Source organism: Paroedura picta, chromosome 4, assembly GCF_049243985.1.
Source record: "Paroedura picta isolate Pp20150507F chromosome 4, Ppicta_v3.0, whole genome shotgun sequence".
In the NCBI taxonomy this organism is placed as follows: domain Eukaryota; kingdom Metazoa; phylum Chordata; class Lepidosauria; order Squamata; family Gekkonidae; genus Paroedura; species Paroedura picta.
Genome location: NC_135372.1, coordinates 53,068,239 through 53,080,317, shown reverse-complemented (window position 1 = coordinate 53,080,317; position 12,079 = coordinate 53,068,239). Strand labels below are relative to the sequence as shown.

The window sequence follows — 12,079 nt, the reverse complement described above, 5'->3', positions numbered from 1 at the left end:
GTATTTTGTATTGTTTAACGTGGGGATTTTTCTGTTTATGTTACATTTATCCTTAAACTGCTTGATGTCCCATCACTTGATGGAGAAATGTAGTATAAATATATTTAAATAAATAAGCATTAAACAAAAAATACAGACTAGTCCTTTTTCAGCAGGCTTTTACTTAAGTGGTTTGAGGGTTTGCTCCTGTACCTCAAGTCACAATTTGCTGGTGTTCTGATACACTGTGCCTTTCACTACTCGCTTCTCTTGCTCTTTTTAGTAGGTCTATGGTTTAAATTCCATTTTAGACTTCCTTGCATTTATTTGATGATGGATTGATTTTATAATTGGGTTTGGTATTGGTTCAAGTCGTCTGAGGCACATATTTGTCGAGAGGCAATGTACAATTATTTTTTCAAGTAAATGTAAAAAAATGACATTGTGTAGCTATGGAATGTCTAAATTCACACATCAGTGGAACTTCGGAAAGATTGCTGAAACATCTAATCTATGCAGCTGAGAACACAGACATGAAAAAAAAAGCAGAATTCTTACCCTAATCTTATCCTGGTCACTGTTTGAAGTTGTTAGCCAGGGAATCTGGCCTGGATCTTCACCTGTTTGCATTTGTTTTAAGCCATCAAGCGGATGACCTTTGATTATATTCAATTACCTAAATATAGCCAATCGTGTTAAATGTCCCATGGTTGATATGCACTTTGCTCTGTTACAGAAATATAAATAAAGAGAGCAACTCAGAGCGCAGTCGGTCACGGCTCGAGACACCATGAGAGTTTTTCTTCTCCTAGTAGTTGCTGAGCTTTGTCGGGCACAGTACAACCCAAATACAAAGCCTGGAAGGACATCTATTGTCCACCTCTTTGAATGGCGATGGGCTGACATTGCTACTGAATGTGAACGTTATTTGGCACCTAATGGATTTGCTGGAGTTCAGGTAGGTCCTGTTCACATGACAATGCTAGGCATTTTCTATGGTTTCTCATTTTCTCCTGATTTTTTCAGTTAAAATAAAAGTTTAACATAAATTACAGTAATAAACATGAAGTTGTACCTTCTAAACAGGATATATTTGAGGTTCTCAAAGTCTGACTTGTAGTGACTGTTTCATAGTTCAGTCAATGTGTTTTGGACAAATTTGAAGTTCAAAAGCAACAGATTTTTTTATTGACCTGTTTCAAAGTTTGGACTGATTAACCTAGCTGTCATGTTGGGGGTAGCTCCTTGAAAATTTTGACTTATGCTCACATGATCCTGTAATTACTTCCTTCTACACATTGCAGTTCAACAAGGAATATTTCTGAATTTATCCCTGGAGTCTGGCATGACAAGCTAGATTATCTTGTTTCAGCAGTCAAACTGATGTGTTAACAATTTTGCATTGCTTCATTTTCAATTTCCATTTTTTAAATACACAGCTATGTTTATGCTTGCTTATTTACAGCTTTCCATTCCTTTGGTTCATAGCCCCCCGCACACACACAGACACACACACTCTTTCATAGATGTGAACATGAACACTGATAAAACATTGCAAAAAAGAAAAAGAAAAGAAATGTTGATGTCTTTGGATCAGGACTTTTGGGGTGTACTTTTTGACTGAAGTCCATGGGTAAATCACTAAAACACTGAATGGATAGTCATTTTAGAAATGTAAATGCAATTACATGAAGACTGCATTTTTGCATACATTGATGAAATTATTTGAAGGAACTGAAATCAAAGACATATTGCACATGATCGTATTTGAGACTTTGTTTGAGAAATCTCCCTAGTTATAATAGAATTTGTAGTGGACTGCACAGCCGTGTGAAATTTGAGAACAATAAAAAAACAGAAGCAAAATCTAGTCCTTGTTATTACTGAGTATATGAATAGCTGCCAACAAGTGGTTTGAATGGGGAAACAAAATGTGTGCTGATTTAGAAACTCATAACCAATAAGCTGTTTTGTAATATATCTCCTTTATACAGATTTACTGAATCCACATTCTCAACATGAATTGAGCTTGAAGTAACAACCATTTTGGGAGTGTTGGCCTCATGCTATATTAGGTTAAAACAGAAAACGTTTTGTTGTGGCTTTCATTATTCCATTGTACAGACATACTATTCTATTAATGTTATTGGGGGTGATAAGTAATGAAAACTACCCCGAGATCTTCTAAATTCAGGGCTACAAATGAGATACGATACTGTGAGTTTTGTATGCGGAGTTTCTAGCATTTCCTTCCTTTTAAAAAGCACGTGTGGACGCTCTGATTGGATCAGGACTGCGATTTGTATGAGTGTGTGTGCGAGTTCCCATTCTGAATGAGCCTGATAACAGATCATGTGTGAATACTAGGGTTGCTGCTTGTCTGCTCATAATCAGCATCTATTTTTGATGCTTCCACTCAGTGGGACTATGGGGAGAAATGGGGTGGGTAATTGCATTGCACTAGGCTACAAGATCTCTTCCTGCTAAAACTCAGAAGTGACATCAGCACACTGTGGTGACATTCTAGGAATTTTGGGAAGAAATCCTGAAATGGCACCATCACTTCTGAGTTCCTAGCCAGAAGCGACATTACAGCATTGTATAACCCCCATTTTGAAGTCTCTGCCCCAAATATTCCTGCTGCAGCTTGGGGGCAGGGCTGAGAACCCTATTGTACCATGGAACAGCCCAATGTGTTTGTGTGTGTGTGTGTGGGGGGGGGGGTGTCAGGCAAACTGTGCATGTGGGAGGAGGCTTGACCCCACCCCCAGTCCAAATTGCAGTCCCAGGTGAAACTTGTACTCGTGCCCTAACCACTATTTTTTTTTAAATGCAAGCTCTGCAAATAGACTCTGAACATCTCTTCTGGTTTGACCCATTTGTGTAAGTGGCAAATTACCATTTTGTAACCTAATCAGTTAGGAAAGGAGAGTTGTAGCAGATTTCCAATCAGGTGGACATGTACATTAGATGTTTCCTCCCCCCTTGTCAGGACAATAAGAATAACCGGCTTTAACAAGTAGGTCTAGTATTATAAGTGGAATCATGGTAAATCACCACTTGATCTACTGATATTCAGCAAATGTATTCCTTGTACTTTCCTGGGATGCAGTGAAGGTATACTGTTTTGTTTTTAGTTTTTATGATTGGAAGTAGCTGAGGCAGCAACATCAGTGCAGCAGTTTCTCACGCAGGGCCTGTTGGATCAGGCTCCTAGAATGGAATGTCATGAGAAGCAGTCCATCAGTTGTAAGGTTCTGTAGCCTCAGTAGAAATGTATGCCTTGTTTACTGATCCAATGGGCTGACTGTTGCTGGTGATGCATGAGCAGGAACTGATTTTCAGATTATTTTCTGTTGCTCTAAATGACTCAGAGTCAGAGTCCTACACAGTTCGAGCCACTACAAAAAAAGGCACTATCTGCTCTTTGCATGGCTTTCTGTCTGACCATATACGCATATTTAATGTGGGTTCCAATTCCCTCATATTCTTTCTCCAATATGGAAGGTAACAGATACCCAGTAGAAGTGGACTACCTACTACATTATGTCAGGGATTCTCAGTCAGGGTTCCAGGGATGGCCACGGACATCACTGGACATCACTGGACATCATTGGAGCTCACTCCCCTTGTTGCCTTACAGGCCTACTCTCTTTCTCTACAATGGAAATGGTAAAGAAGCATGTTACCACTTTTGGGGATCCTTAAAGCCTGAACATTTCAGGGGTATCTCCATGGTCAAAAGGTTGAAAAAGGCTGCATTATGTCATGCACAGGCCTGGGGGCTTGCTACGGTACAAATAACTGGAAGCAATGGATATACTGATTCAGCATGTTCTAAGTTTATTTCAGCATCTTGTAGAAAATAGTAGTGGCTTTCTCATTCCAGGACAGCAGCATCCAACCTTGGGCATCAACTGGATTTAGATAAATTTTCTATTGTTTGGAGTGCCATGTGAATCTAGTTTTCTATGGAAGCTGCAGTGCTGTGTACAAGGAAATGACCTCATTACTCATTTCACAGATCTCTCCTCCAAATGAAAACCTCATCATTACAAGTCCAATGAGGCCCTGGTGGGAAAGATACCAGCCCATCAGCTACAAACTGTGTACACGATCTGGAAATGAGAGGGAATTTCAAGACATGGTGACCAGATGCAATGCAGTGGGAGTAAGTGATCTGTTGAGATCTGGTACAGACTTTCTGATTAAAGTGACTGTAGTTCCACTGCAGTGATATATATTTTCCAATTAGAGAATGAGTTGTTTAAGGAGATCTGTATGGTTCAGCTGATGCTCATCCAGACAAAATGGATCCCTCTTCTCAGATTCAGATGGAGGCATTTAAATTGGGCTAATTTTGAAAACATCCAGATGACCTAAAATCTTAAAATTTCAAACCACTTTCCAGATGGGTTGGGAAGGCAACTAGGTTTGCGAACCTTCAGGTGGTGGCTGGAGATGTCTTATTAAAACTGATCTCCAGGAGACAGAAATCCATTCACCTGGAGAAAATGGCCACTGTATGGCATTATACCCTGTTGAAATTCCTCCCCTCCCCAAACTCCACCTGCTTTGGTTCCACATTCGAAATAAAGCGTTTCCCAATCTGGAGCCGGCAACCCTAAATGCAATAGTATCTATGGCCTCCACTTCACTGAGATCCTAATCTGGTGCTGCCTCTAGTCCAGTATCCTGTCTTACCCAGTGGCCAGCCAATTCAGGGCTACAGCCAACAACAGGGCATAGAGGCTGAGGACTTACCTTGGTTTTTCCTCCTGGCTCTGGAATTCACAGGCTTGGTGCCTCTGAATGTGGAGGTTCCCCTCAGTCACTGTGGCTAATAGTCATTGATAGACTTATCCTCTATGAGACTATTTACAAATGAGGAATTTGACTTGGCTCAGTGCTCATCTGGTCATGGGGCTAATTCCGACTTCCTGATGACATTGGCGCCTGTCTGGGGTGGTCCCAGGGCTGGTGCAGCTCAGGCCCTCAGTTGCCCCACAGCAAGGGAACACGAGAAACTCAGCATTCCTTTTCTTGCTGCAGGGTAGGAGGGGGCACATGTCAGGCCTGGGGAAACTTGGGCCATCCTGGTGGGCTTTCCCTACCCTTGAAACCACCACCCCAGCATCACTTCTGCTGGCTCCTGCTGCCAAACAGAGCCACCACCATTTTAAGGAACTGTTTGAACAGGAACATTGGGAAAATGCCCCATGCTACTCCACCGTGCTGCAGGGCAGGATGGGGCATTTTAAGAAATATTTAAGAATGTGTTGTGTTATTACATGACAACACCCTTTTAAAAACAGCAAAAACGCCCACTGCCATCCTGCAGCACTGCTCTGGGCTGGGGAGGCTTTGCTGCACTGTGGGCTTGCCTAAAGCATTAAAAAAAAAATGCAGAGCCTCCCCAACCCAGAACAGCACTGTAGGCCAGCAGCAGACATTTTTCATTATACTGCATTTCATTATGCTGAATTTATTTATACTGGGTTGCATTATACTGGAATTGCATTGCAACACAATTCCATGCTTCTTAAAAACACACACACAACCCCAGATTGATCTCAGCCTCGGAAGGGATAGGTGAGAAGTAGGGTGTTCAAATGTGACAAAATGCTGCTAGAAGATGATTGGTAGTTTTAACCACATGCCAATGATCTGAATCTATCTAATTACGTTTTAACACTGTTTATTCCTGTGGCCATCCCTACATTGTCTGGTATTGGATTCCACACTTTAATCACACTCTTTTTCCTCAGCTTAAAAAAAAGGGGGGGGGGCAGGGAAGATCTCAGGGTTTTTTTTGCTGCTGATCAGGAACCATGATTTAGGTCCATATCCTGTTATGAATATGCATGAAAAGCATGGAAAACGCAGTCTGTGTGAAGGAAATCAAGAATTCTGGTAATAGCATTTATTGTTCAGCAATGCCATATGTTCTTCTTTACATCCTTATTCAAAGCAAAACAAGAACACACCAATATTCATTCACGTTGCTTTATTAATATGGAATGATCGGCTCTTTTTATGTGTCAGGTACATATATATGTGGATGCTGTAGTCAACCACATGTGTGGAGCTGCAGCTGGATCTGGTACCTCAACTACTTGCGGAAGCTACTTTAATGCAATGACCCGAGATTTTCCTGCTGTTCCATACTCCGCCTGGGATTTCAATGATGGTAAATGCAAAACTGGAAGTGGAGAGATTGAAAACTATGGTGATCCTTACCAGGTAAACCTTCTGAATTTTACATTGAATACTTCTTTATTATTCAAGGCTAAACTGGATACTTAACATGGTAAAAAAAAGCTTACAGTGTTCCATGTTCTCACCAGCATTACCTATGTATGCAGTATTAGTTTATGAAGAATCGATGTCCAAGGAATATACAACACTGATATTCTAATGTTGCGTATGCAAGTGTTTGCACCTTTAAAATAAACACACATACGTCTGCTAATAGGATTTTGGGAAATACCGATCTATAATAATTATCCAAGAGCCTCTTGTGGCACAGAGTGGTAAGGCAGCAGACATGCAGTCTGAAAGCTCTGCCCATGAGGCTGGGAGTTCAATCCCAGCAGCCGGCTCAAGGTTGACTCAGCCTTTCATCCTTCCTAGGTCGGTAAAATGAGTATCCAGCTTGCTGGGGGGTAAATGGTAATGACTGGGGAAGGCACTGGCAAACCACCCTGTATTGAGTCTGCCATGAAAACGCTAGAGGGCATCACCCCAAGGGTCAGACATGACTCAGTGCTTGCACAGGGGATACCTTTACCTTTTACCTGATCCACTGCTCAAGACTGATGTATCATAGAGCTTAGATTGGAGAAAAGGAAAAGAAATACTTATCTATTCTAGCTCCAGATATACTCTCTGAGATCATGGCAAAGATTTTCCCCAATAGAATGAATTTGGATATAGGTGCTAAGTTTGTGCTCCACTGCTGAACTATGTCTGTATTTTGGGGATGGGAAAAAGGATACTAATTTCTCAATGAACTTTTCAGGTCCGTGACTGTCGCCTTGTTAGCCTTCTTGACCTCGCGCTAGAGAAGGACTATGTGCGCTCCAAAGTTGCTGAGTATATGAATCACCTAATTGGCATTGGAGTAGCAGGATTTCGAATTGATGCTTCCAAGCATATGTGGCCAGGAGACATGAAAGCATTTTTAGACAAGCTAAACAACCTGAACACTCAATGGTTTGCTGAAGGGACAAGGCCTTTTATCTACCAAGAGGTAAGCTGGACGTCCTAATATCAAGTTGAGGATATATATTAACCACATTCAGACATGTCAAGGACCCAGTCCTGCAATGGATAGTCATTGTGTTGAAAATGTTGTTATTTGCACCATTCACAGACTATTCAGGAAGGTCAGAATCAGTGTGTGGAAATGCCTTGTCTGATCCCCACCCCAAATGATGTAGTTGGCCCTGAGCTTGTGCCTATTTCAAAGGATATGCTTAATCCATGCACACACAAATGCCTACAGATCTTCAGATGAGTGGGTCCAGCCCTGTTCTCAATGTACCATTTTTTCTGTGAAGGAGAAATTATACTCTGCTGGAAGCAGAACTTTCTCAATAGCCACTCAAGAACTTTGGAACTCTCTCTTTAGTATTATTCATTTAGCACAAATAATGTTCAATATTTTTTTCATCACTTTGAATCTTTGCTGCAATAAATAAAGAAAAGAAAATACTCCTAACATACAGGGGGTGGTGTTCATGCAGGGCTTTGTATGATAACAGACTGGGTCTTGTCTGAATCTTATGGTAATGGAAAGTTGAGACTGTGCAGATTCCCTCATCTGTTGCAGACTCCAATTCACCTCTCAAACTATTGTGGAGGATTCCCTATTGACTTGCAGGAGGGCTTTTTAGGCTGGAATAAGACATGACACACCAATGTTGGGTATAAAGAAGGCCACACGTTTATTACCTCCTCATGGTAGGGTTGGCACAACATGGGAGAGGGAGCCTGACCTAGCAGTCAGTGAACTGCACCAAAACCCATGGTGTCCAGAGGCACCCTGGGGATCCGCACCGTTCCCAGCTGGGAGAGCAGATCCCCTTGTCAACTGGATTCCGCTGCTAAGGGAAGCAATCTATGTGGGGGAGCCAAAGGGTGCCAACCTCAGAATATAATATAAAAGCTCTGGTGTTTGATTTAGGAGTATTCACACATGTAAATCATCATTCAATGTACACGTGCAATGTGAATCAGCCTACATTATACTGAATATGTCATGTCAATGCAGGAGCAAAGCTCATGCATGAATGACCTTTCTTGCTACCTCAAAACAGGCCATCCTCGGATCCTTTCTTTGCTTTTCCATGTTAAGATTTTTCCCATCTACATCTAATTTCAAAGCTGTGGTATTTCTTTTGGTATTTCTTCTTTTTCTAATTCTAGCGACTGATCCTCACTTTTCTGATTTTTTTACCAGGTAATTGACCTGGGTGGAGAAGCAATTCAAAGCAGTGACTACTTTGGAAATGGCCGGGTAACTGAATTCAAATATGGGGCAAAGCTTGGAAAAGTAATCCGCAAGTGGGATGGAGAAAAGATGGCTTATTTAAGGTAACTAGGTTATATAACCTCCCCTCAAACCCAAATTTTAGACTACTGCACAGTTTGAAATACCAAGCAGTTCATTTGATTGTTTTATTAATTTTGTTTAGGAACTGGGGAGAAGGCTGGGGTTTTATGCCATCTGACAGAGCTCTCGTATTTGTGGATAACCATGACAACCAGAGGGGCCATGGTGCCGGTGGAGCCTCCATTTTGACTTTCTGGGATGCTAGGTGAGGAAATCGAAGACTGACTAGCTTTTTCCCCTTCTCTTTCCTCTCACTGAAAGGCATTTTGTTCTTGATTTCTCATACATTCTCTCATTCTTTTCCAGGCTGTATAAAATGGGAGTTGGTTTCATGCTTGCTCACCCTTATGGGTTTACCCGGGTAATGTCCAGTTTCCGTTGGCCAAGGTATTTTGAGAATGGAAAGGTCAGTTTTTAATAGCACATCATTTGGTTATGTCTATTTTATTATTTTATTATTGATTTATTTTTAAAGTCAGTTTTGTGAAGTGATTAGTGTTATACTTAGACGACCCACTCAGCCATAAAGAGGAACCTTGATTTTCAATTCAACATACTAGATTCATAGGATTATTGAATTTGATCCAACCAGTGGGCTTTTTTGATTGCTTAAAAGGAAGGAAGGGTCTTTTTTGACTGCCCTAAAAAATTACCACAGCCATAGCATGTTTATTGTACAATAGCAAATGCCATTACATTTAGGACACATCGGTTGGACAGACAACTACAGCAACATTATTTATTTATTTACTTATGCTTGTATTTATTCTTGGCACAGTTGGCTTGTGGCAGCTTACAATAAAAAACCCTATTTTATGCCACCTCCTCACAAGCTGCAGGAAATTTACCTTCTTTCTTCAGGACATCGGGTTTCAGGAAGAGGAAAAAGTGAGAGTTTGATGGGAGGAGCTAGCTTCACCACAAAATTCAGAAGCCTGCTCTTGACTGTATTCAACATTAAATTGGACAAACAGAACTGAGTATTGAACATGGTTGTGATTATTTCGTAATAACTAGGGATAAGAATAATAAATATAATAATTCCTACTATTATGAAAAATATCGCTTTTACTTGTTACCACTACACTAACTTCATCGGAAATGCAGTTGGAGGGAGGGCTCTTCTGGTTTTCTCCCAACAGTGCCCTTGAATGTAAGGCCGCAGACCTAATGATTTACTCAGCTTGCACTGAATAAGTAATACAAGTGCTGTTGAGGTTCATAGCTAGCATCCTTTGGTAGTGATAGCACTCCACTGTGATGACATTCCTTCAGCTTCACGTTAGAGCTTAACCAAATTGGGAGTTTGCTCTATAAATTCAGCAGCACAAGGTTGCACAACACAGAAGGGATCAAGTAGATTACACCATTTCAGCCTGAAAGGGGATCATTCCATTTCTGAATATTAAAAAGAGTTCCTGCACGATTCAACATTGGCTTTTTTATCCCTGTAAATGCACCCTGTTTATTGTTTAACGATTTTTCCTGCTCTTTTCTAACATTTGCATTTTACCAATTACATTTAACAACCAGGATGTTAATGATTGGGTTGGACCTCCAAGCAATGCTGATGGGTCAATTAAAATGGTTACAATCAATCCAGACACAACATGTGGCAATGACTGGGTCTGTGAACATCGATGGCGCCAAATAAGGTTGGTAGCTCCACAGAGTCTTTATAACCATTACTTTACACAGCTGAGTGCATCCTTAGCAAAGATATCTTTAGACTATGTTGGGCTTCAGAGGATTAAACTCTGTTTAGGAATGCACTGTTAATAATGTTTAACTCTCGGCTGGATTTGGGGAATATATAGTAGAACTCTTTATACTACCATAGTTAACTACTGTTCATCATAACTTGTCCCCAAAGGAACATGGTGATTTTCCGCAATGTTGTGGATGGACAACCATTTACCAATTGGTGGGACAATGGCCAAAATCAAGTGGCATTTGGGCGTGGCAACAAAGGATTTATTGTCTTCAATAATGATGACTGGTAAGTAGGCAAACAAGCTTCAGGTCTATCAAGGGACATGAAGCTATATAATACTCAGAATAATGGTTAAACCAACCTTGTTCAGCATCACAGAACTTTTCCTAAAAAGGCAGCAGTAGGTATTGTGAGTGGCTTTGGTTCCATGCCCAGAACAGTAGGGAAGATCTTGGCAACCAGCAAGAGACTGTGTGTATGTGGAGGGGGGGGGCATAAAAGTGGCATGACCTCTATTCCTGGGAAACCCAGAAGTTATATAGCGATGTTGCAGATCTCTAGGAATCACTGGGAAAACTTTGATAGAACCATAGAGTTTCTTGCAATTCTTAGAGAGGATTGACAACACTTCAGGGTTTTCCCTGGAAGTGATATCACACCATTGGGCCAGCAGCCATTTTTCCAGCAGTGAAAAGCAGAACAGGTAATTTCCTGGCCCCATTGGGGGGATGACAACCCTGGCTCAGGAAGCCAAGGTTGGGTAATTCAGGGTCTAAAATCTGAACCGCATAACAGTATGGCAATCTTATATCTACCAAGTTACACACCAGGAAAATTTTAATGATAAAAGATAACTATATTTTTGATTCCTTTCACATCTTTTCATAGGAACTTATCTCAAACTTTGCAAACCGGCCTTCCTGCGGGTACCTACTGTGATGTAATTTCTGGGCAGAAGGAAGGTAATGGATGCACTGGGATTAAAATCCAGGTCAACAGTGACAGCACTGCTCATTTTCAAATTAGCAACCAGGCTGAAGACCCATTTGTTGCAATCCATGTCGATGCTAAATTATAAGTCAAGTTAAAGAAACGCCTTTGTTTGATCTCGCCTTCCTAAATCATGTCTGGGTGACACATAATAATTTAGAAACTTTCAAAAGAATAAATGGTTGCAAAACTCAAATGTCTTTGTCATTTGTTTTATTGAAACAATGTTTGCAACTGGTATTTTTTCTCCAAGCCAAATAAAGCTCTCTCTGTCTGGCCACTTCTTCAAGTGACAGCCAGAATGAGCATAGAGCAGAGTGCTATGTTTTGTTTATTTTTCTACATTATTTATAATCCACCTTTCTCACAGACTCAAACTGGATTGTGCATAGGAAGTTGGGGCAATTACTGCAATGGGATATTCAGTAAGTAACACATTAGGATGTTAGAATACTGTAAACTGCTGGAAAGAACAGGGGCATAGCATGAATGTTAATAATATTAAGCGATACAGAAATTAGATAATAGGATAGATAAAAGACTATATGTCCCAATCATTTATGCAAGGAAGTTTGTGAAACTATTTTGTATTAAGCAGCCTTATTATCTGTGCAAAAAAGCCCTCTTGAACAGTTCAGTTTTGTACAGTTTACGGTAGCCAGGAACATGGGAGCTTGCCTGACCCCCCCTAGGGAGGTCATTTCACATGGTGGGAGCCACAATAGAGAAAATATGTGGACGGGCAGCGGTTGATTTTGCCCTTTTGCAGGCTACCACCT

General features: G+C 40.9%; 1 protein-coding gene across 1 annotated transcript; it reads left to right on the top strand.

Moving 5' to 3' along the window:
• The first annotated feature begins 715 nt into the window (after positions 1–715).
• Positions 716–11,496, top strand: LOC143835359 (pancreatic alpha-amylase-like). Its single transcript, XM_077332841.1, has 10 exons — positions 716–937; positions 4,004–4,150; positions 6,025–6,222; positions 7,001–7,231; positions 8,444–8,577; positions 8,679–8,801; positions 8,903–9,002; positions 10,130–10,251; positions 10,470–10,595; positions 11,199–11,496. The coding sequence occupies exons 1-10, from the start codon at positions 770–772 to the stop codon at positions 11,386–11,388; spliced, it is 1,539 nt and encodes a 512-aa protein (XP_077188956.1). The 5' UTR covers positions 716–769; the 3' UTR covers positions 11,389–11,496.
• Positions 11,497–12,079: the final 583 nt, after the last annotated feature.

Excerpts from the sequence above, each read along its gene's own strand:
- LOC143835359 (XM_077332841.1), top strand. The coding sequence starts at position 770 with ATGAGAGTTTTTCTTCTCCTAGTAGTTGCTGAGCTTTGTCGGGCACAG. Across the intron at positions 938-4,003 it reads ATGGATTTGCTGGAGTTCAG|ATCTCTCCTCCAAATGAAAA; the intron begins GTAGGTCCTGTT and ends CTCATTTCACAG. Across the intron at positions 10,596-11,198 it reads GTCTTCAATAATGATGACTG|GAACTTATCTCAAACTTTGC; the intron begins GTAAGTAGGCAA and ends ATCTTTTCATAG.